At 38.4% G+C, this 27,004-nt stretch overlaps 1 protein-coding gene across 1 annotated transcript in view; it reads right to left on the reverse strand.

Annotated features, from left to right (window-relative positions):
- The window catches only part of LOC139711133 (uncharacterized), a 157,956-nt gene that overhangs the window by 112,279 nt on the left and 18,673 nt on the right, over positions 1–27,004 (reverse strand). Inside the window, exon 3 of the mRNA XM_071623053.1 lies at positions 25,026–25,132. Coding sequence (XP_071479154.1) covers positions 25,026–25,132 — 107 coding nt within the window. The remainder of the gene's footprint in view (positions 1–25,025; positions 25,133–27,004) is intronic.

The raw sequence follows: 27,004 nt of genomic DNA on the forward strand, positions 1-27,004 counted from the left end.
ATAATGCATGATTTTCCCAATAGGTCTAGATAGTACATGTGGACAATGTGTGATTACATATTCACAAAATTGGCGAAATATTGAAATGACAAGTTTGTCACAAATGTGTTGAATGTTCACCTTCCTTGACATAGGTTTAATTGGATGAATAGGAGAGCATGTATCTAGGGATTTAAGGACTTTAACTTGACTTTGACCCATTCATACATTTAGGCATTGAGTAATTTTCAAGGTACAGGTGTGGAGAAAAAGTGCAATTTCTGAATTGAATAGTAAATTGTTACCATTTTCAACTGGCCCTTGACCCTAAAATTCATAAGATAATCACTTTCAGGTAGAACATGCATAATATGTACTAAGTTTCAAGATAACTTGAGCCACTTCCGAGATATGGAGGAAAAAGTTAGTTCAGCACTTTCACTTGATCTTTGACCTTTTGACCTTTGAGGCAAAAAAAGAAGAAAAAAAAAACTTTCCAGAGAATTTCTATTAGGTTACACATGTATGCATACACCAAGTGTAAAAAAAAAATAACCCTGCTGGCATTGCATGATAGGAGGGAAATAGTAAAATTTTGAAGTGTTGCACTTGACCTTTGACCCCTGACCTTTGACCCCATGAACCCTACATTCTCTAGATAATCACTTCCAGTCAGTATATGTATATACTATGTTCCATGAAGATACCTTGAACAATTTCCCAAGGTATGGAGAAAAAAAAGAAGTTTTAATATTTTTACTTGACCTTTTGACCTTTGACCTTTGACCTCATGACCCAAACTTTCACCAGAGAATCTTAATTGGGTAATACATGTATACACTAAGTTTCAAGAAAATATCTTTAGGCATTCAATAGATATGGTGGAAAGAGTGAAATTTTATGTATTTGACCCTGACCTTTTGACCTTTGACCTTTGACCTCATGACCCAAACTTTCACCAGAGAATCTTAATTGGGTAATACATGTATACACTAAGTTTCAAGAAAATATCTTCAGGCATTCAATAGATATGGTGGAAATAGTGAAATTTTATGTATTTGACCTTGACCTTTTGACCTTTGACCTTGAGCATGTGCTCCCAAAAGTTGATAGGCACAACTTCACCCCCTAATACACATACATGCCAAGTTTCATTAGGATACCTCAACAGGTTTTGATAGTTACCTTGTCCACAAAATTCATTACGGACGGACGGAAGGACGGACGGACGGACGGAAGGACGGACGGACGGACGGACGGAAGGACGGACGGACGGATGGACGGACGGACGGACGGACAACCCGAAAACATAATGCCTCCGGCACCACTTCGTGGCGGAGGCATAACAAACACTGTTGACCATAATTATCATCTCATCTAAAAAATGTAATCTCAGAGAGTTTGAAGAAGACAGAAACAACACAATTTCATTTTTATATCAACACATTACTTTTTTACATTTGTCAAAAGACAAATAATCTGTACAGATCCTGCAGCGCACTTTTCTTTTTTTCTTTTCTTTTTTTTTTTTTGGTTCTCTTTTTATCACACAGCTCCTTTTCTTCAGAAAACACTCGCTTGCATCCACAAACAATGCATTAGGAGTGAAATTTGGTGCACCAATACTTCAGGCCTGTGCACATTCCGAAGTGAGAATGAGCGTAAACTCTGCCAAAGGACAAGTCGGTACCATTACCAAAACTCTGGAACATCTCTTCCCGTCTCACTAATTACCTACTCTACAGAAAACGCCTCTACCCGTGCTTCTCCTTGTGCATTTTTTCGGTGTCTACCGCACCATCTTCCAACTACAAACTATCCCTTCTGGCCCTAATTTCCTGCTCAAGGTCTATTGTGCGCACGTTGCCATGGCAACCACCCCATGATATTGCAGGAGAACTGATGGAAGGGGTTTGAGAGATGGGAAGAGCTCGCAGCGATCCACTGCGTGTTTTTTAACACCTCTGTGCTGAAGTCTTGGTAGAGTTCCTACCAATTCAATGAGTAATGCATGTAATTAACTACAGCCAGTTTGGTGTAATATTGCAAATACTTGCAGCAACAAAACTGGCCAAACTCGCAAGAGGTATCTTAAACGGTGTGTATAGTTCTGGTCAAGGTGAGGATTTAGCTTTTAACGTTTTGGGAGATATTCAGAAACCACTCTATGAGATGTCAAAGAGCATGCACTTCTAAGGGGTATCAAAAGTTTATTTGATGAAAATTGGTTTTGAAATGGCCGAGTTATCCAAAAACAAGGTGAAACAAAGAGATCCTACTAAAGTTGTGGCATGTCGCCTTTTATTATAAGCACTTTTTTTGATATCTCAGCCATTTAAAAACAAATTTTCATCAAATAAACGATGAATCCTTTTTAAAATTGCATGCTCTTTCATATTTCATAAGAGGTTTCTCATTATCTCACCTAAGAATGTTCAAACATGAATCCCCACCTCAACCAATACTGTACAGTCCCTTTAACTCCTTCCATAGTGAGCAATGCTCATTACTATACAAATCCTTAATGATCTGACTATCCTGTATTATATTTCATTGTTTTATTGAATGAATTTCACTTGCCCAATTTTCAAAAATGAAAGGTGGACTAAATCTGCTATCTGAGAGAGAAATGTGTACACAAACATTACAAAGAATCACACATATCTCACCGTATACTGACATTTAAAAAATGGACTTTTACTTAAACATTCACTTTTCTATTTTCATTCCTTTTCCTGAAACTAGTCCACATGATGTGAAAATTTCAAGAAAGAGGCCAAAGGTCAAGAGTGACAGACTGCCAAACTGTTCAAACAACCTGTCTCAAGTTACTTCTAAATTGGTATTTTTATTTTTAAAAATAAATACAGATCACTTCAATGCATGGAAAGCAATTGCTGATGGAACACCGTTTCAGTTTCCATATATGCACAAATAGCAGTGGCTGTGACAAGTCAAAAGAAACTGCCATTTCCTCTGGCCATTTGTTCTAATTCAAGTCCCATTTTCTTTAAACTGTTGAGGATAAAAAACACCATGTATTTAAGAAGCATGCCAAGAGACATTAAATACAACTGTAATCAGAAATGCAACACTTCAAAACTTCCATGGTGGAGTGAAGCAATTTCAATTCTATCCGGACACAGCTCCTGCATTTAGAATGAAAATGTATGCAGTGTTTTCAATCAGTGGATGATCTATAAGAGGCCAGCGAGAGATATACATTTGTATTCCAGCAAAGGGGATGCAAAAGCCAAAAACATTTCTGTTTCTGTGTGGAACTTTACTGTCCGAGGAAGAATGACTTATATTTAGTTCCTAAACGTCTGAGTCATTCCTATCATTTAAACAAAGTGCTGCTTCAATAAATAGCCGAAAAACTTTAATATTAAAGGGAAAAAATGATTATCTGACAAATCCTCACTTGAGAGACGGAACACAAAATATAAATCACTGCTTACCTCGTCATCCTACCGGTAAAAAAAAAAAAAAAAAAAAAAAAAAAAGCAAGATAGCCTTGATCCTGCACTGCAGAACACTCAAGCGCTTCTGTGGTTAATAAACTCTGCCATCTTCGCCGGCATCCTTGGTGCTTTATATTCTTCCCCGTTCGTTTCATGGAGAGCTAACATGTTGTGCATGTCTAATATATGACTCAGGGCAGAGAGCGGAGCCCCCTGACGCGGAATAATCTCTTAAACAACCCACACTCCATCAGCTCAGACTAATGGATATGGAGCTATTAGCTTTCTAAAAACAACGATATGTTTCCATCAAAATTTGAACTGCAAATACACTAAGTGCCCTACCCTGTGATAGACTCAAAGAGGAGGAAAACAGTTGTGCGTAACATCTCCACCCAGAACCATCAGTATTTGTTTCCTGTATTATGCCTATTTGTCTTTTAATGGCTCGCACATGCAAATATTTGATTGAGCTGATGTTTTATCCCGAATGCAGTTTGTTTACGAGCATTATGGAAAGTAATCAGGTAATCAAGTACAACCATCTTCAGTGATCAAAAGGATGAACATTCACCCATCATGGTGCAAGAGATGTAATTGTGAATGTTTTTTAAGAATTTAATTATTTTGCGTCAGTGAATAGTAACTTCATACAAATTTTGAAATGTGTCAAAAGCGTCCCCCTTAAGAAAATGGTATGTTTGTTTGTTTGTGTTTGTTTGTTTGTTTGTTTGTTTGTTTGTTTCCAACTGATGAATATGGTCATCAAGCTCTAGAATTAAAGTGCACTCTAAACAGAAAGTACAGTAAAATCTGGGGGGTTTTTTGCGAGGGTTTAAATTTCATGAATTTTGCGAATTGCTCTTTGACCGCGAATTCAACAGAACGTGGAAATATCACCATAGATATACACTCACTATAGCCTTGTGCGTCAAATCACGAAAATAACATATTGCAAAAACATCTGTGACTGCCTCATTTGCAAAAACATTTGTACACAGGAATAACAGCTTTATAGCACAGTACCCAATCCACGCTGAAAATTGCATTCAAATTGCAAATTCATGTTTTTGCTATCTTCTGCTGATGTGGATGTACTTTATATCATGCCTGCACATCAATTTCTGATTATTTTTATTATTATTGTTATCATTACTATCATTATCATTATTATTATCATTATTATCATTATTATTATTATCACTATTATCATTATTATCGTTATTATCATTATCATCATTATTATCATTATTGTCGTTATTATCATCATTATTTTTATTATTATTATTAATATTATTATTGTTATTATTATTATTATCATTATTGTTATTATTATTATTATTATTATTATTATTATTATTATTGTTATTATTATTATTATTATTATCATTATTATTATTATTATTATTATTATTATTATTATTATTATTATTATTATTATTATTATTATTATTATTATTATAATAATTATTATTATTATTATTATCACTACTCAAGCAATATCTGTCAGAGGGAGATATCTTATACACCAAGGCTGCCCTGTGACTTAAATCTCTCTTGATTTTCCCTGTGGAATACAAGACTTTCAGGATGGCAAACTACATGCCCTGGCATAAACCGGCTGCTTTGCAGTATCTAGTTTCATTAGCTTTGGATGGCTTGTTGAAGTGTACATTGTGCAATGGCTGGCCTGCCGTGTAATCACGGTTACTATGGCAGCAGACAGGAAAGAACTAATCAGTCCATGGCATTTCAATAGTTGCTATATCTATAATTGACTGCAATTTACAACTGCACAAAATATTTGCGGAACAAGGCCCCAGTAAGATGCACATGGAGTCATAAAATGAGCAAGTTTTCTTTGCATTCTGATCCAGGGAGGGGTAGGAAATAAAGGTCCTTGACTATATTTGTATCATTTTTGCAGTGGAATATGTGTCATTACCTCTATGAGCAACAACGACCAAAAAAAAAAAAAAAAGCACACCCCGTCAAGGCATGATGGAGTATTACCGGCTCTAATATGCAAATCTTCACTCGCAGCCTTGTAGACGCAAGTGCGTTCATCTCACAGCTTTCAGAGTGCTCTGACCTAGTGAATCTTTCTAACTTTCTCTAGCGGAGACAATACAGAAAGAAAACAAGAAAAACACTTGAGTAACAACGTGGAAGAAGGAACAATAGAAAATGGATGCAGCATTGCGAAAAGTCAATGCCTACTCCCCTGTATCTGACACCGCTGACAGCCGAGAGATTATGGCCGGTGGCTACGTCTGCTGTTCTGACAAGTGAATGGGCGATAACACGATTTTGAGATGATTGCGGCCAGCAAAACACGTGTCACCTTGGAGTAACCCTGTTGAGGGCACGCCATATCTGTCGTTCACACCATGCTGTATTACATTATCTCACATTTCTTCAACCTCATCTTTGTTTCACAATCGTTAGGTCGATCAACTTTAGCCGTCTTCATCATCTCTACTTGATTACAATCTGTTTTTGCCAGGAGCGCAAATGCAGGAGTTCTGTCTGTCTGCGGCCGAAAAAAACAGGCCTGCTGAAATTGTTTCCGCCTCTTAATCATCAGACGATTGTCAAACTCGTCGCATTGTCAGGCGAAAAGATGTTGATCATGTTCGTTTGACAGCTAGCAACCTGATGCTTTTAAAGTCAACAAGACCCCCGAGCCAAACCTTTCTCTTGTCAAAATTTCAGCGCCGAAAGGTTTCTTGCCAGGTCAGCTCTCTACTTCATGACAAAGCAATGAATTTCAGACAATATCACATGGGTAGTGGCAAATTGATCATGTATTGCATGCGACGTTAAGCTGGAGAAAATGGTGATATAATGCTGCTGATCTCACCAACCCGGCAGCAAAGACATGCATGTTCTTCACACACTCACTACAACCACACAAGAACACAACAGTAGCACTGCAGATGGTTTATTGAAAAGTAGGGTTCACTTTCACTCAATCATTAGTCATACGTGTAATTATATAGTAACATAACTACATGTATTATAAACATTGTAGCATTATTGTACATCCTGTAAAAGAATATGAAAATATACTACTACATCAGCTGTATGTGACAATAGAGACCTACATATAAATTCTGTCCACGCATATAAAAATACACCACTGTGTGACGATAGAGACCTCAAACATGTTTCAATAGAAAATAGCCCACAATAATCTGTCCTAACTTCTTTCCTTCACCACCATGCTTCTCAACCAGTGGGTCACGATGTCGGCCAAAAAAAAAGGAATGAAAAATATATGTATTTGATCTAACTGGGCCTTGAAAAACTCATAAGAGCCAAAGTGCGCCTCTGGTTTAAAAAAAAGAAGAAAAGGTTGAGAACCATGGCTTGAACACATACAATTCAAACACCACGACCAAAGAAAATGCTCCCCAAATTCTTCCCAGTAGGCACAATGACTTTGCAAGAGCGATGCCTGTTTATCTCTGCAAAAATTGTTGGACAGACATTCACACTCATGCACAAACCATTATATTGATATGATGATGCATAGTTTGCATTCACAGTCAACCTGCATCATCCCTTGAGACCTAGAAAGGCTTTACATTCTACAAAGCTTTCCTGTGCCTTTCTGCTTCCAAACTGACCAGAATTTCTGTTACCAAAAACACACCTTGTTCCTTTTTCTGCTGCACAATTGACCAATTATATACTTCTATCATATATAATGAATAAATAAATACATTTAGGTATAAATGTGATTAAAGCAATATCATAACAGGTAAATACAACTTCAACTGAACACAATGAGAACAAGTGTAGAAATGGAACGAGTGGGAAACAGTAAAGGAGCACAGAATACACAAACCATTTCAATAAAGATTGATGGTATCACGGCTATTACAATCTTTTACAATGTACAAGCAATCAACCTTGCCTGCACTCACTGCTCAGGAGGATTAAAAAAAAAACAGCCAAATTTAATTTTCTAAGTGACCATTTATTTATCCTGTCTGCCTTGCACAGAAACCAAACAGAAATTGTCTCACCCTACCTAGATTTTCTTGATACCTACCAACAACAAATAAATGGCCGATTTTATGGCTGATTTTATGGCTAACAACAGTCAACAACAGACAACTGACCAAGCTATATCGTCCTGACTTTTTTTTTTTACAAATCTAATTGCCCCAATGTTATATTGCTGAAATCTGTGGCCTCTACTGCACATTACAAATCAAGCAGTGATGAGTAATGTACTGGGCTGTGTGCAGGGGGAGGGAGTCTAAAACATAGAATGGTAATTGAACTGCTGGACAGAGTGTGGCTACACAGTAGGTGGAAGAGCACATGATAGGGGCACATTGTGAGAAAATTTGCCCACAAAACAGTATAAAGTCTTCTGATTAGGAGCTGTTCCTTATAGAACATGAAGACACAGATAAACAAATAAACTAGTCCACTGAGGATAGGCTAATTTTGCTATTTAACAAGCATTTCTCATAGACACCTGCCCAAGTATACTAGGGATGAGTTTTCAATGGGTAACCACTAAGACAGGTTTGACTGTATCTCCAAACAAAGTTAATGCTCCTCAATATTATTAGCTAAGAGCAACTGTCATATATGTTTATTTGAATGCATGCATGAGACCCCAAGTATACGTCATATCAATTTTGGGTGTTTTGTCGGGGGGGGGGGGGGCTTTCAAGTATGTGTGTGCAGGCATAAACACCAATATGAAAGTGTGTCACATTTAAAAGATAAACAATTAACGGTAGGAAGAAGAAACAAATTACAACAAATTTAATTCAAAATGCCACCATCTTTTCCATTCATAAGACTTTGTGGGATTTATTGCAACTTTGGTATTTTGAAAACAGGCCGAGGGAAAAATGAGCATGGACATTTCTGGCACAATCCATTGGCCGCAACTGCAAACAAATGCACCCCTACTCGGCAACCCGTTGTCACTCAGCGCAGACTGTTAAAAGCTATCAAGACTGCATTCTGGGTATGGATCCCCCCTTCCCGCGTCCTCGTGGTCACTTATCTTGACTGCAGGCAATGCACACGAGGACTGTCCTGGACTTGCGGCGGGACACGCACGTCATCATGAGTAAGTGCATTAGGACACGGGGCCCACTTCTAAACTGATTAAAGCCTCGTCAATCCTTAATTGGCATTTGCGGCCTAATAGGATCTGAGATTACCGCCAATCGTTTGTAGTGGCACCGCTCCATCTAAACAATGGGAAAACAGGATCATCTCAGAGGAAATGGTGCTGTGATACCCATTCACTAAATTGTCCCCCCAAACAAAAATTAAAGCATTAAATCTACCAAATCTCGGAAATACAAATTCTCCCTCTAAAACGGATATCATACACCAAATCTCTTTAACCCCTTGACAACTAGTCCAAAGTGTACTTGGGAAAGTGTCTATGGGAAATGCGTATTATAGCAAAATCAGCCCATCCTCAATGAGGTTACTGACCAACAATGCGTTCTCAACCTAATCTATGACTAATTATCATATCAAAAAAGTATATCAGTTATAGGGTGTGACAACTATGTACCACTTCTGGTCATTGGAACGCATCATTCACCCATAATAGTTGTTTGACGAATCCCAGCCGTGTTTTCCTTCATTATGTCTGTGGCAACAATTTAACTCTTTTTCAGGAAGAAGCAGTATCTCCTGGCATGTTTCTTTAACACGCTGAAGATGGACTGATTTTGCTACAACATGCATTTCCCATACACACCTGCCTGAGTATTCTCGGAACTCATCTTCAACGGGTTAAGCTTTGAGTATTGGACAGTTTGATATTGGTTTGACCCATAGCAAGACAGAAACCCTGTCCAGCAAGAATTTCCCTGCATACCTCTTTTATTCTCTCTTTTATCCACCCGGAAGTACACACAGGTATATTGTGCAGTCTGCCTTCCATGTGCTTGGCCTCACCTAGTTCAAATTACTTACTCTAACCAAAATGTTTCAGCTTGATTTAAGAATTTGGATATGAAATTCATCTATGAGGAACTCTTGAAGATACACCACATATCATTGTTGGGGTGTCAAGATCTTGTATCTCAAATTTTGGTGAAAATCACTTTTTTGGATAAATTATCAGATAATCAGTTAAGAGATATCCTGTTCAAATCCTAGTTGTCTTACCGAAAAAAAATGAAGCCACCATGGCAAGAGGAAAGGTGATCCCATTTGTTACAGTGCTTTGGCTGTCGTGTCTTTCAGTTTCCTGGACATTTGACATTTTTGAGATACGAGGTTTTGTCACCGGCCAACAGCGATATGTGTATTGTATATCAGAAATGTCTCATGCATCATGTCCATAGATGCTTTTATTTCATTTGTCTCATTCTTTAAGTTGATTTGACAACAGAGCAGGAGACACAGGGTGATGTGCAGGCAATTTTCTTGAAAGACGCTTTTGCCGGACGAGCAAATTTAGCGCATAAACATGTTATGGTTGGTGTACGCGTGACGAGAATTCCAGGAGACGTGCCGGCAAAACTGCCTATCTGGGGCATGAGAAACCTGGATAACATCCCCTCTGTGCCCTACAATGTGACAGCAGTGCTGTGGAATCTTTAAGGCACCATTATGGAAGTGGATCACCGGAAAGATATTTGTGGTGAAGAAATGCAGATCTTATAACACAACCTTCTGAGATGAATTCCAATTTTGACTCAAGGCACCCTAAAAAATTTGATAGATTGATGACAATTCCACAGAGTTTGGATGAATGTATGCAATTCTGTAATGACCATCTGAATGCTAGCAAAGTATTGAATATGACTGTTTTAGGTTATCTGAGTGAGTAGCTATGTAGGCCATGTGACCCCAATATTGCTTGAGCAATACATATCATATTTTGTCGCGATGGTATCATTGAGTCATACTTATCTCTCCAAGTATATCTCTATAACATTGCCTGATTTTTTCCCAACTGCTCTGATAGTAGCTTGATGAAGTATCAACCCGTTGAAGACGAGTCCCAAGTATACTCGGGCAGGTGTTTATGGGAAGTGCATGTTATAGCAAAACCACCCCGTCCTCAATGGGTTAAGCCTTTTACTAAGTAGAATACTTTACATCCTACACTTTGTCTTTACCCAACGTGGCAAATAATACATGTTTCAGTATCTTTCTAGCTTCTTCAATCTATATCCCCAAAAGCAAAGGGGAAAAATAGAGAGGAAATAACAAATGTTACTATTCAACGTGGAACCTGGAATTTTCCCCCCTTTTTCATAAATGGGATGCATTGCTTGTCTCAATGCCTCATCTGGCTATATTATTAGGAACTGCACTGATTGATGGGGGTCGGATTTGATCAGAGAGAGGGGGCAGAATAGGGGGATGGTCTCCACGGCTCGGGAGAAATACGAGCCCCGCTCACTAGAAGGCGAGCACGGGCGCGCGATTCAATGTCACATCGGGCAATCATCATATTCGGCATGAAAATAAGATAAGGGGATGCTACTACTGGAATGCAACCCACGTAACTCACTTGCAGGGAGCTGAAGTGATTAAATTCACAAGGATGCCACTTTTCCTCTCCATTTCCTCCATTACAAAGAGCACTGCTGGTTCATGATAAGTGGGCTTGTCATACAGAAGTGTGATAAGTAGCTATGCTCAGGCATGGCTGAAGCATGTATATATACAATGAATTGATATTGATAATGATAATCACTATAATAGTAATAATGATTATTTTCATTAGTACTCTTATAATGATAATAATATGACAGTGCTGATGATACCCCTTATGATAATGAGCCATGATGATAATATTAACAATAATAATATATCAAAATTATGTCAAGTACAATGATACTATTATCACTGATTGTAATGCTAATACAGACTTTGTTAATTGATATAAACATTGTGATAAAATGGATCATCTCAGTTCGTTGGCTTTATTTTGGGTTTACCTTGGTCAGTGTTTCTACCCGTGCAGTTACTCTTTCAGCATACCCCGTCTCCACGGAAGACGGTTTGCAGTACTGAATAAATTCACAGGCAGATATTTATGCCCAACAACTCGACAGTTTGCACAAGATAATCATGATATCCAAGAAGAGCAGAGAGTGAGGCACAGTGCTGTAGCAGCATACAAATTGTAACTGTGTCGTGATTTACATTTAGATGACAAGGAGGGGTGTAGTTGCAAGTATTGTTTGCAAATTGGGACTTTGCAAGACAATTTTGTGAGTAGCTGAAATTAATCAAGAAGCACAGTGACAAAAGTGAAATTAAGCATTATCCCTATTTGGGAGAAGAGTATGGGGTGTTTTCCAAACGTAAAGACAAAGATAGCACGTGTGCATTAATGGAGTCAATATTTTCTGCTTGTTAAGTTCATGGATATCAGCTGACTGGTAAAATTTGTGAATAAACCATGTATACAGAAATACAGTACCCAAATATGAATAAAATGCCTTCAGTGTTCAAATAGGGAATAAGAAAAATGAGGTAAAAAAACCTCATAATAAATAAGGGTCAGTCACTTAATCATACAATTCACGTCTACAAAGTCTTTAATCCGTTACAAAGGTAACAACTTTTTGAATGGCTGATGACACTACAAAATTGCCCATTGCACTGAGAGAAAAAAAAAACACTTGTTAGAATATATCTTAAAAAATGAAATTGATACACTCCTGATCACACAATTACTAGTACTAGATGAAGCAATTTTTCTGACCTTCTCACCACTAACTGCCAGAGAGATACCAACATGCCGGGCATCTAATGCATATTACCCATGAAGTTCACAAGATTTCATAACACAAGAGAGAAGCTAGAGCGGCCATGTACCCTCCTACCTCAAATCTGATGTTAAGAATGTCTGATATGTGAGGATCTACAAAAGAATATAAAATGAATCTTTAGTTACTCTCCAAATGCTGGACAAAGTGAAATAAAAATCTGAATCTGAGACAGGTGTGGTTGGGCATAAATTCAAACATTACGGAAACTCCAACACTTCCCAAGTGAAGTGATCTCGTCAAAGTTTGAAATGTCACTGCGATCCAATTCTGTAGCCATGCATAAACACAAGAAGAGAGTAGTTGTGGTGTCTCAAGCAAAGGCATCCTATTTGCCATACCCCCCAACCAACTTACCACCCCGGTAGGCCCTTCATTTACCCCTATCTCTATTCACAGCCATGCCCGAAATCTGAAGTCACTTGGTAATCCCCATTTCAGGTCAACATTTTTCCCCTCCTTCTGCCCCCCACCCCCCCCCCCCCCCCCCCCCTTCAGACAGCAAGGGTGTCAATATTTCTTTTCTCACGATTTCGCATCATCCTCTTGTATTTTTGAGACTGCAGCTTACGCACCACTTCAAGTGATCTTATAAAGGAACGTGTGCCCAGTTTGAAAAGAGTGCACGGCGAGTGAGAACAAACAAACATGCCCGTAAATGGAGAAACCCAAAAAACAAAAGCAACAAAAACAGACAGAAAAAAGACAAAACAAGCACACGCACACACACACACACACACACACACAAACAAAAGAAGATGAAGAGGAGTATATCTCCCAGCTGCACATCCGATCCTCAGCAAACATTTACCCGGCAAAGATTAAGCAGACTTGCTCGCAATCGGTGCCCAGCTGTCCTAGTTCTGACTCACTTCAGACCGATGACACCAAAGCCGAAAAGGATGTGGGGTGGGGGCGGAAAGAAGCAGCTTTTGCCTCGACGAAAATGATAAACCCACACAATTGGTAGTGACCTTGCCCCCCTTCCATTCCTGCCCTATTTCATCTAAGGATAAATGAAAAATGAAAATTTTTGTGATTCAGAGTGCAAAGTGAAGGAGACTTTAATAGGTGTATGTTTTTTGGGTTTTTTTTGTTTTTTTTTTTTGTTTTTTTTTTTTGGGGGGGGGGTTTAGTCTATTTTTCCTCTCAAATCAATTAACTTTTCAGCTGTTGCAGAAGGTGCACCAAAGAGCACTTTGGAGTGGGGGTGGGAGAGAGGTTTTGAATCCTCATCAGCATCTTTGAATTGTGATAGAAGACCACTGCATCAGTGGGACATTCTAGCACCACTGCATTTCACTTTTCAAGTGCTGTGATCCTCATGTTTACGTATAAATCCGTTCCTTCACTGCTCGGTTAAGAGAGAAAAACTAGGTAAAAGAATGAAACAAGAAAAAATAGACAGATAACAAGAAAGAGTGATAGAGTATGTACAATGTATGTATGTGTCTGCCTTACTATTACAAAGGAAGGCCTATCAGTTACCTCACCATACAACTCAAGCTTAGACCTTACTCTCAACATAAGTGCTAATCGAGTTTCTCGATACTATACACAAGGTCCCCCCCCCCCCCCACATATTCTTTCACCCTTCTAAAATGTTTGAGTGCATATGAGTGAGAAGAGATGGGGGGACATTATCTCCTGATGAACATTTCATAGCTTCTGATAGGGACTATTTTTCTTCGGGAACTGCGGAACGAATTTCACGCTGCGCTGGACGATCCGCGAGCACAAACAGGCATGGCTATTGCCTTGAGATGTGAAGGTCATTTGTCATGGAGGGGAAAGATGACATGCAACTGTATGACATTGAGCGATGTTTTTTAATCTTCATAGGTTGCGCCTGTTTTTTTGGTTTTTGTTCTTAGGTGCATATGTGAGATACATGAAGATCGCCAACGGCGTACGCAGGAAGCACTTTCATTAGCAACTTCTTCAAGGCTGCCTATCATTTTCTTATTGATGACCACAATTAATTTTTTTTTCTCTCTCTCATGAATTCACAGAAACATATTTTCGCTGACAGTGAGGGATAGTCTTGATGCATTTTCAGCTCCTCTGTAATTCCTGCTTTAGTAAAAATAATGGAAATTGTCTAGTTTGTGAAAAAGGGTTTTCTGTCATATAGCTTTTGCCCACAGCTGACAGGCTTGAGGTATTGTTTTGATGATTCTTACTGTACGCCTTTGCTCAAGCCCCAATGCAATTTCTTACTCATATGCTCATATTTCATGTTAAGCTCGACCACTTTTCTTCAAATTTTGTGAGAATGTAGAGTAACACGTCATACATCACCCAGTAATATTTGAACCACATGCAGTACCTCGAGGCATTAATAGCAGCTTCATGCTTAGACATTGACCCTTATTAGATTACACATGCTCAGTAAGTTGCGTTCCCAGCAACCCTTAACTTTTGGCTAAATCCAACCCTTAAACCTAAATCTAGGCTAAAACCTACACCATAAACTCTAAGCTCTAGCCCTAATCCTAAATCTAAACCCTAAACTTTACTCGAAAGTAAAAGCATAGGGATACTAAACTGCACGAGTGTCCTTTGCTTTTGCTGTACATGGCTTTAGACGCATAAAGGGGTACATAGCTCTTCATAAAAACGCAAACTATCGACGAAACACGTTGAACTGGCTCGCTTATTTCGCTGTAGAGAGCATGCACATCCAAGTGTTGCTGAAGTGGAAATCCTTTAAATGGAAAACAAATTCAAAAGTAGAAAAAAAAAATTCTTCTTCTTCTTCTTCTTCTTTGGCTGAAGTACCCAAAAGTAATAAACAAGAGGTGACTACCCTCTCTATGTATCACACATACAACTACGGCCCCCAATTGTTTAGAAAAATTTGTTCAGAGTTGCTAATAAACACAAAAGCCAACTGTATGTCTCGAATGATAATTCCAGATTGGCTGGAGGAGAAGATTCAACTGGATCTCAAATAGGATTTATGGATTATGGATCATAATGCAATGGGCCACAGGCCATTTCTTGTGAGGTCTATGATATATGCATCCTCTTTTCTTGCAAGATCTACAAAATATCTCATTTACTTCTACAATTTAAACAAAAACTATAATAGCAGTTACCAGGCACTGATATCTGCTCCCTCTCCCTTGATGGTAAAATTATATCCTGATTATTCCTACCTCAAAAATTCTTCTTTGGAAATGCAGACCCTTGTTCTATTAAAGCAGAATAAAAGACTGTTTTAAAAAAAAAACACCAAATCATACTTGTACATCTTTTACATATTATGGACATGAGATTTGAAGAAAATTAAATTTCCTGTCATAATCTAATGAATTACTGAGCTTGATGATGTCAACTCATTGGATCAAGAAACACCAGCTATTTCAAAAGTTGGATAATTAGTATTGTAGCATTATTCCACTGTTTCTTCAATTCTTAGCAGAGTTTAATATTTCTTCCATAGTTATGTATATCTGAATTTTTACATTATATTGATTGTATATCCTTTGTATTTCTTTGTATCTATGTTATACATGTACCTGTGTCTTGTACATATGCATTCCATGTATATGTACTGATGAGTTCTACTTGTATGTACGAATGCACACAAGACAAGTCTCTACAAATGGACAATGAAATCAAATTGAATTGAATCTATATACATTTGGCATCAAAACCATATCTCTAGCAGTAACTCTTTAATGCCTTGTTTGTTTGTTTGTTTGTTTGTTTGCTATTTTGTATGTTTGTTTGTTAAATAGTGTACAATTGTAGCTTCTTTGATTACTTGCTTGCTTGTTATTTGTTTGTATTGTGTACCAGACTTCTGTAAATTATGGCAAGAATCGCTGACTCTTCTAAAACTTGTCAACTGAAATAAATTTGATTAAAAAAGCAGAATGATTCATTTGAAAAAACAAGAAGCAAATGATACATTAACAAACACACCAGACTGCTCTTAATTTTGTATTTTTCGTGCAGTGACAGACTGCAGGATACTTGATGTTCTTTCCTGTCTAGTTTAAAAGAGGGTATTGCAGTGTGAGAGGCTAGCAAGGGGAGTTTGAAAGGATGCATAGTTATATTGTAACACTGGCGGGATTGCAAAACGACAGCGGAACAGTGTTATCCCTGGAGTACCATCAGAAAGTACATGCGTTGTGTTCGGGGCGAAACTCAACTCCAGATGCGTGGCGGGAACTGCCACTTCATGCATTAAAACATTAGTGCTGTAACACGATTTTGTATAATCGTTTGCTGCCTCTGCAAGAACACAGCCTGGGCACATGACCGTGCATAAAATTACGTGTATCACAAAAACAGTGGAAATGGGGAACAGGCAACGGGATGGACAGTGAGGGGAGGGGAAGGGGGGGGAGGGGGAGAAAGCAGAAATCAAACATAGCACTTCGTCACGCTACCGTCACGCGGCTTGCATTCCACTGGGACAGCTGAGCAAATGAAGAGATGTAAATTCATTACTTTGAATTGCAAAGGCGCGAATTTGGCAACTTTGCTGTTTATAGTTCAAGCCTGTGGAGAAATCAAGCGCACAATTGTGTTGACCCAACACCGGCGGACCCACTTTCGTGCGATACAGTTCCTCTGTGTGCGCGGCATTAGGCGAGGTGAATCAATGCGCAAACTCAGGGAAGGGTTGGCAGCGACTTCCTTTTGAGGAGTAGAGTGATTGTAACACCTAATCACTAAAATGAGAATGCACCAAACTTCCTGTGGACCTTCTGGGGTTGGGTACCTATGGATCAAATCAATCCCAGTGCTTTGGCTGCCTCTAGCACATGATGTAGGATACATTCTTTTGTAATATTTATTTTCACACATCTTCAAAAAACAGCATGATTTGATTGTTTTGGTGTATGGGTTGGGGTTTTTTTTTGCATAAATCAGAAAATGCAAAATGATCACTAAGCTGCAGCTATAATGTATAATCGTTTGCTGCCTCTGCGAGAACACAGCCTATTATTATTAATTATTATTAAGCCAATTATTATTAAGTCTATCGAGTCACAAAATTTTATAATATAATCTTCCTAAACTTGAATGCAATAATGGCACACACAGTAACATTTCATGAATGCTTCTTAAACAGCTAGATGTATCACCAGTGCAGATCAAAAACATAAGTAAAGTTTTAAGAGAAGGGTGATTTCAAAATTTCACAGGGCTCACAGAGAATATGAAAATGATGCTAGTCATGGACACTGAATCTGCTGCCATTGGAAAACAATGACCCAAATTCAGAAAGGTACTTTTTACCTCAAATTTATGCTTTAAATTTAGTCCATGGACCTAAACATGCATGAAACAGGCACAACTAACACATTTTGCCTATGTCAGCATGCATTCAGTAATGGATGTCTTTCGACATGATAAGTTACAGCCAACTTCATCATCAAAAATTGCTCATAAAATATTAATCCTTCTATCAAAAAAAAAGAAGTTATATTCTGGTCTTTCCTATCTTATCTTTAAGTACAAAAACTCATCTCAATGTAAAAAAGACATGATGCACTTTAAAAAAAGGGAAAATGAAGGCTGTGAAAGTTTTAAATAAGAGTCCTGAGTAAAAAAATCAACTCCCTGTACCTGTTATGCCAGACAGATATTCAATGACACCTCCGGGATTTGCTCGGGAGATATCTCGGCTTCTGATTGCCATCGATTAGCAGTCTTGTCTTTCGCCTCTATTGATTCATCACGGGCTGGCTAGGAGGTCTGAGCCATACTCAGAACCAATTACAAAATAACATGAAACAGGACAAAACAGAACACACATCCACCCACCCACACACACACACACACACACACACACACACAAACGTACACAGATGCACACTCACTAACATTCTACACTGCAACAGGCAACCGTAATCATCATGGAAAAAAAAATCGAACGAACGCGCTAACCTAATTGGCTTCATACACCTGCAGGTAAGGAGCATGTCTATCACATCTAGAAACAGAATCTCTTCCGTTCTCCCACACTCACAAAAAAGGTACATTTATCATAAAGCTGTCTTTTCAGCTGCAATTTCACACATTAAGAATGAAACATCCCATTGACAAACCTACAATCAGGTAATATCTATACCCAAACCTGTGAGTCATTGTTTGTTGACTATATTAAAGTACATGTAGCTAAAAATGATGGCCCAGATGCAAAAAGTATTACAGTTTTGCACATGTACACATGAAATGCAGACTTGTCAAGAATAAGATATGCCCTTGATAAATCTGGAAAATGCTCAGCAAATCTCAAAAACACCAAAGCAGAAACCTCCAGCATATATTTCAAAAGTGTTTCTATCGTCTCAGTATTAGTATTCTAATTACATACACACACAAATAATTTTCGTAGAAAAACAAATCTCTAAAAGAAATCACACAGTTTAAATGGTCCTTCCCTGATATGCAACTACAAATAGCAAAAGTAAACATACACTGTAGCAAATTGCTGAAAATAGAATGAATCAATCAGTTTTCAAATTGGTGAAACGATGTGGGATCCATGTTTTTTTCTATATCAAGGTTACATCACAGGGCAGCGATGTAGCATTTTTGACTGACTACGAAATATTGTGGACTATATACCACGACAACTTGAAAGACAAACAAAGTGAAATGCATTTACTATTCAAGTCATGTTGGGCTAGTACTTTAATACATGACACACAACTGTACAATATGTCCTAAACTAGAAAAGCTCTTGAAGAGCACAGACCTCCACCAAGCAGCTCATTTCCACCCATATATGCATGCTGAAAATTGCCGAATTTCCCAATGATAAAGAAGCCCTTGTGTTTACTAATACCCTCATTAACTTTTTGCTGCATGGCAACTCAAGGCAGAGCATGCCTTCTGGTGCGCGTATATAAATCTCAAATACGCACAACTTGAACTCCCAACCATTTGCCAAAAGATAAAAATCCTTCAAATACTCATAAAAATTCCAGGATCACTACCAAAATTTAATCATCTGTCCCTTGTGTCATTATGAACTTTTCCAGTAAGTTTTATCCACATCCCTTCACAACTTCTTGAGCTATTTTGCAGAGAGACAAATAAACAACCCAACATCGACAAAATCATAACTTCGGCAGAGGTAAAAAAAAAAAAAAGCACTATAGTAGGTATTGTCTGGTAAGGGGAGAATTTTACTGCTACATGGAAATTATGATTTGATGTGATAAATGCTATTCATGGCAAACATGCAGAATTCCTTTGGGTCATTTGCAGCACAAATCAGCAACACAGTACTTACTTCTGTCAGGCATACGAAAGAAGTCAGACTGCTGAATTCATCCAATTACTCCACAAGCATGTCTGCTAAATCAAAGATTTTGTGATTACTCTCGTCTTTCTACTTATCGTCATCTCTTCCCCGGCTAAAACTCGCCGAGCCCCAAGGGAAAACCATTTATCTCCTCTTCTGCTGGCAAAAAGGTGGCTAGGTTCCATTCTCATAGGAAAATAAAAAAACAAAATGAAGGCGGGAAATGCTGGAGCAAAACAGCATCATGCTAAAATTAGAAGCCATAATGGAATCGTCTTTCGAACCAACACGACAGATCCTTTCATACTGCTCAGCAGCAGTTTGGCTTCATGATCATTCTCATGCACATTAAAAGCAAAACGTCATAGCTGCTATCAATTTGTTCATTGCTTCCTCCTCAACAATTCCTCCAAGTAATGATGAAATTGTGAATATCATCTGCTTTCATGCTTGAGGTTTTTATGCTCGCATGATCTTTGCAAACTTAAAAATTAAAAAAATGGAGGAGGGGGAGCCATTCTATAACAACAAATAAAGCACCATGTTTTCTTGAATTTCAGCAGCCAGTAAACCTGCTAGGGATATTATGCAGACTCTGTTTTATATAGCTACAATTTGGAGGGGAAAAAAAGACTGTAAAACACAGTATTTTTGCGGCATGGAATTTTTGCGATTTGGAGCCGACGGCCTTTTTCGCACCATGAAGTTTTCACGAGTTGCCTCCAACATTCAATGCGTAATGTGCAGACAAGAACTTTCTGGTGCATTTTAATTTTGCGAATTTTGGCTCTTGCAAAATTAAAATGAACGCGAACGTTCTTTGTTTCACAGTAGGCGATCAGAACGTGCATGGCACTATTGCACAACTTATGCAACATATGACATGAAAACTAGAACTCTTGGCACATAAGGTTACATGTACTATTCTAACTGCTGCCCCACCCCTAAGATATGTATATAATGTCAATAGTCAATGTGGTGTGTAGTGAGAACTGTGATTCAAATCTTAGAACAAACAAACAAACAAACTAAAAAAAGTTTTCAGCATTTGAGTGTGAAGACCACTCACAGCATGGCTTGCTTATCACTTCCAATTGATAGCAGACAGCTTCACTATCCTTTAATATCTCCTCTAAACAAAAAGAAAATTTAAAACAGACAAACAGAAAAGTATGAATGCAGAAGGATTGGTCTTTATTCTCTTCCAGTAGAGCCCTGAATGAAAATATCTCCACCTGAGTCCAAATTGGAACAAATGGGTCGGCAAATGGAACAAGCATTTGCAATCAATATCAAGCCATGCAGTGAAGACAAAAAAAAAAAAATCCCTCAAAATATTCACAGAAAATTACTTCTCTTCTCCAGCAGCAAATTAACGCTGCATCTATATATACATACATATGTGTGTGTATGTGTGTGTGTGTTTGTGTGTGTGTGTGTGTGTTTATGTGTGTACAGTACTGAGTATATGTGCAAACTACGAAATTTTCTGTCACATCATGTACTGAAGCTCTAAAATGCTTTACCTGTTCCCACAAGCTTGTAGCCACGAAGAGGAGGATGGAGTATTTTAATTGATATGAATTCTAATAAATGAAATAAAGTGAAAGAATATTTGTGTTTAGAAATCATATGATGATATTAGTTTGGAAAGTAGGATGGTCATGTCTTTGAAGTTGGTAAAATGCCAGTTTCCTACACCTCATAATGAATGAAATACCAAAGTTTTTCAAACATGTCATCTTAAAATACCAGCTACTATTACTTTCATATCTAATGAAGATAGCAGTTCTAATCTAGATACTGTAAAAGTAGTTTCTTTCACATACAGATACTTTCGCGGTTTCCATCATTCGGTGCCGACTTTTTCGTGTGCGTTTAGATTTGCGGTCGGGAAAATCTGTGAATTCACAGTCGGCAAAAACTGTTTTATTTTGCACATGAAAGCCCAAACTATAATCCAATTATTCTTTTATTTCTTAAATAGAAATTAAAATTAAAGGCAGGCTTACCTGAAATCCCGTCTCTTGAGTACTTTATAACATGCCTGTACCTACATTATAGCGTTGTAACAAGCAGCGAGTTCAAAACATTTTCGCGTGATGTTAAATTCGCGGTTCAACCTCAAAGCACGAAAAGCGCGAAAATAAAACCACCGCGAAAGAAACCACTTTTACAGTATATGGAATCTCACATTATAGGCACTGTGTATGAAAGATGTCAAGTTGGAAACTAATCAATCAAAACAGCCATTAAAAAAAAAATCAAAATGTGCCTCTGCCAACTTTTTTATTGACACTTGGAAAGGCAGTAAGATGCACAGTTTTTAAGAACTTTAAGGAATTAAAGTCAAACCTGGAAACTTTAAATCTGTCTAAATTATCTCTATCATATATAAATCCATTTTCAACTCAACTCAAAATTCTTATTCTAATTGATATCAGCAACTATGCCAAACCTGAAGAAGGCCAAAGCATGCAATATGTTTATTTTTATTTTTCAATACAGGAAGTAATAACAAAGGTAAGAACATATCTTCCTATAATGCCAGGCTAGATATAAGTTTGATACACATACAACAATGTACAAAGCTCATTTAAACATGTTGTAGATTTTCCATCGTCCTCAAGAAGAAAAAATGTGTTGAAATTAATGTCTTACAAACCCTCAGTCACTTGGGGGATCACACCGGAGATTCAACATGGAATCAAAAGTGGAACACCTAAAAAAAAAAATCCTTCAAGTTTATAGTAAATGAGCTCCTGGTCGAATTTCTCTTGTCCGCTCTTCTACAAGGAAAGTGTGTGTTATGGCACAAGCATAAAACGTCCCGCAAGGCATTTCTTGCATACTGGTCTTTGCTTTTCACTGGAGAGTTTACCCACAATGCCTTTCACACTACAGCGTCATCCGGGAGTTCCCAGGGACACTCCAGAGTCTAACAGGGATGTTTCGAGGGTAAAATCTCTGAAAAGTCACCCGACATTTCACCCAGGATTTCACCGGCGAGATCTTTCATACTACGAGAATTCTGTGTTCACTTGGGTGCACCCGGGTAAAATTAGCTGAGCGTGAAAGGGGTGTTAGACCAAATGCAATATTCAACACCATGCATAACTCAAATGTTCAACTTAAGTGGATGGTTGGGACATTTGCACAGCTTGTAACCTTAACCCGTTGAGGAAGAGTCCCGAGTATACTTGGGCAGGTGTCTATGGGAAATGTGAGTTGTAGCAAAATCTGTACATCCTCAACAGGTTAAATGTTTACAAGATTAATCCTTGTTCAACAACCTATTCAAAATGCCCTTGACACCAAACACTTCTACATGGCACGGACATCACATACTGCTCTGCATACAAGATACATGTCGTCAGCTTTAGAACCAGGAGGGCGCTACTGCATGCTTATATTTGAGCATAAATAAAAACAAAACAATCAATTTTCATGAGATAAAAAGTATACTTAATCAAAAGTGGGTAGATTTATAAGCATTGATCCAAATATCAAGTAAAATAGTGCCCTTATGGTTTTTATTTATAATATCTTAATCAAAATGAAAATAACGTAAAATTGACACAATGATGTGACAGAGATCAAGCTCTACAATGTAATACACATAACTCAACACCCCGCGAAATTGCGATAGCATGTACCTTATGGTTCTCAGCCAACTATGTTGTGTGTTGTTTGATACATGTTGTTTCTTTGCAACTGATTGACAAATTGCCCTCCATCGACGTAAATAAGCACTGAATTGATCAGTGTTGTAGTAGCCATGATAAAAAATCATGGGCGTACATACTCGAGCAGGATTCGAACCTACGACCTCCTGATCACCGGACAGGCGTCATCTCCACTAGACCACCGAGCTTTCGCCCGACAGCAAGTGTTGGTTCTAATCCTTATAGCATGCAGCGGGTACTGCTTTTGTTATTCAAATTCATGAAAATTCTTCCGTCGAGGTGTTTTCATTGCAACTGATTGACAAATTGCCCTCCATCGACGTAAATAAGCACTGAATTGATCAGTGTTGTAGTAGCCATGATAAAAAATCATGGGCGTACATACTCGAGCAGGATTCGAACCTACGACCTCCTGATCACCGGACAGGCGTCATCTCCACTAGACCACCGAGCTTTCGCCCGACAGCAAGTGTTGGTTCTAATCCTTATAGCATGCAGCGGGTACTGCTTTTGTTATTCAAATTCATGAAAATTCTTCCGTCGAGGTGTTTTCATTGCAACTGATTGACAAATTGCCCTCCATCGACGTAAATAAGCACTGAATTGATCAGTGTTGTAGTACCCGCTGCATGCTATAAGGATTAGAACCAACACTTGCTGTCGGGCGAAAGCTCGGTGGTCTAGTGGAGATGACGCCTGTCCGGTGATCAGGAGGTCGTAGGTTCGAATCCTGCTCGAGTATGTACGCCCATGATTTTTTATCATGGCTACTACAACACTGATCAATTCAGTGCTTATTTACGTCGATGGAGGGCAATTTGTCAATCAGTTGCAAGGAAAACACCTCGACGGAAGAATTTTCATGAATTTGAATAACAAAAGCAGTACCCGCTGCATGCTATAAGGATTAGAACCAACACTTGCTGTCGGGCGAAAGCTCGGTGGTCTAGTGGAGATGACGCCTGTCCGGTGATCAGGAGGTCGTAGGTTCGAATCCTGCTCGAGTATGTACGCCCATGATTTTTTATCATGGCTACTACAACACTGATCAATTCAGTGCTTATTTACGTCGATGGAGGGCAATTTGTCAATCAGTTGCAATGAAAACACCTCGACGGAAGAATTTTCATGAATTTGAATAACAAAAGCAGTACCCGCTGCATGCTATAAGGATTAGAACCAACACTTGCTGTCGGGCGAAAGCTCGGTGGTCTAGTGGAGATGACGCCTGTCCGGTGATCAGGAGGTCGTAGGTTCGAATCCTGCTCGAGTATGTACGCCCATGATTTTTTATCATGGCTACTACAACACTGATCAATTCAGTGCTTATTTACGTCGATGGAGGGCAATTTGTCAATCAGTTGCAATGAAAACACCTCGACGGAAGAATTTTCATGAATTTGAATAACAAAAGCAGTACCCGCTACATGCTATAAGGATTAGAACCAACACTTGCTGTCGGGCGAAAGCTCGGTGGTCTAGTGGAGATGACGCCTGTCCGGTGATCAGGAGGTCGTAGGTTCGAATCCTGCTCGAGTATGTACGCCCATGATTTTTTATCATGGCTACTACAACACTGATCAATTCAGTGCTTATTTACGTCGATGGAGGGCAATTTGTCAATCAGTTGCAATGAAAACACCTCGACGGAAGAATTTTCATGAATTTGAATGTTGTTTCTTGGTGATAAGTTTACTTTTCTGTTCATTTCTTTGTTTTGAGTTGGGTTTTTTGTTTGTTTGTTTGTTTGTTTGCTTGCTTGTTTGCTTGCTTGTTTAGCTGTGTTGTTGTGTCCAATGCAATTAAAAAGATTCAAACTAGTAAGTACCTGATCTTGACCCCTTCCTGGATCTGGACTGGCCTGAGCTGGATGTCCACCATTTGGTCTTCGGTGTCATTGATCCCAAAGCATTGGAACGCAGTGTGACAGTTATCCTGAGGGGTCAGGGGGATGAGAGAGAAAGGATGAAGATGGTGAAAAAGACATATTTGAGTTATCCATAATGGTATAAAACTTGAAAGTGTTGGTCTCACCAAAAACAAGAAAAAAATTGAACTCCATACACTTTATTATGCATTCAAAATCCACTGGCATGACATGGACAATGTGAAACACATGACTACAAAAGTAGCTCTCTTTTGCAAGCCCTCGTAACACTCAAACATTTGGGGCACACAGTAAAACACAAAATTGCAAATTTTGTTTAGAGAGAGAAAAAAAAATGTTCAGTGCATTGTTTTTTGAGCAAACTTTCTGATTTCCAACAAAAATGTAGTTGTTGGCATTGATTGGGGAAAAAATGAACACCATTGCAGACACTCAATTATGCATTCATGACCCCCTGGCATGACATGGACAATGTGAAACACAATGACTACAAAAAAATTAGCTCTCTTTAACAAGTCCTCCCAATATTAAGAGATTTGGAGCACAGTGAAACACAATTGCAAATTACATTTCGAGAAACAAAAACAAAATGTTCAGTGGATTCCTCTCAGAACGGACTCTCTGATTTCCAACAAAAACATACTTGTTGGTATTGACTGAATAACCTGAAATGGAATTCATGCAAATGAAAGAGTTATTTCTAAAAATTGGATCCATTTAAGCATCTGTAAATCCTCATGGACCATCTTCCAGACACTCACAAAGAGAATGCAAGGCAACATTGTACTTGTGGTGAATTTGCCGAAAATTGCTTGTTTCCCACACCAATCATTGTAGGCTTTGTGTACAAGGAGTGAGAGAACTCGGAAAGGTTTACAAAAAAAAAAAAAAGAAATAAAAATAAAGGATAAAATGGGTATATGGTACATTGTGCTTGCAATCTATCTTGAATTATATCTTGAGTCGGTGTTAACATGAAGATGGATCATTCTCACCTTGCGGCATGGCGGCAATCTATTAACTCTCAAGCTCGCTTATTAGTCAACGACAAAGTAAATGCTATCAATCATACTGTTTGCCGCTAAGTACGTGTACGTCCACCGCTGCGGGGCTCGGGTCTGCCAACAAGTCGGACGAGCTTAATCTGCACCTTGAGAATGTCGAGTATATGCTCCTGATGCAAATCTTCATCCACTCAACAAGCATTCAACCCCCCATCCACTTCCCCACCCATCCCCCCCCCCCCTTCCCGGCGGACATGTTTCCACTTGTGACATGTAGACCCAAATTCTCTGACAGCACCATGAATACATTGTAACAGTACCACTCTATCGAGAAAAAAAAATTATGCTACACTTTGGGGGTTTGTATGTGTATAGTTCTGTCCAATTATGCATATATTTTTTTTTCAATATCAAGTGTGCAGTGGATGAAAATCAAAATATCCTGCAGAGGCCAGGAGATCAAGTCATAAATACAAAGAAAGAAACTGTAGAACTCTTTACAGATTATAAGCCTAAAAGGCATTTCAAATGTATGAGGACGTCATTCGGGACATTCTGATTCATTTGCACTGTAATAAGGAGGGGGAGGGGGAATCGTAAGATATTTGTCATACATGTGTATACAGGAATTCTCTTCATGAATTTCATCAAATTCTCAACTTTTCCACTCATTTCCGTACAAAGTTGAATTACAATGTAATCTATTTCTTTAGGCCATTGCGAAGTTACAATGAAAGCTTTGGAGGATGATGTAGCAATATTCTACTTTAAATAGTGCATCAGTAAGAATATAAAGTTTATCATAATGAAGCAAGGATTAAGTTCCATCTGCTACCTTGGAGATGTTGGCAGGAGAAAAATACTACACAAAATTGAAAAGAAAAAACATAAGATAATTCACATGCACAACACTGC

The sequence above is a fragment of the Diadema antillarum genome, unplaced genomic scaffold (genome assembly GCF_040938485.1).
Source record: "Diadema antillarum isolate AM-2024a unplaced genomic scaffold, OU_Dant_1.0 seq00001615_RagTag, whole genome shotgun sequence".
NCBI lineage: Eukaryota > Metazoa > Echinodermata > Echinoidea > Diadematoida > Diadematidae > Diadema > Diadema antillarum.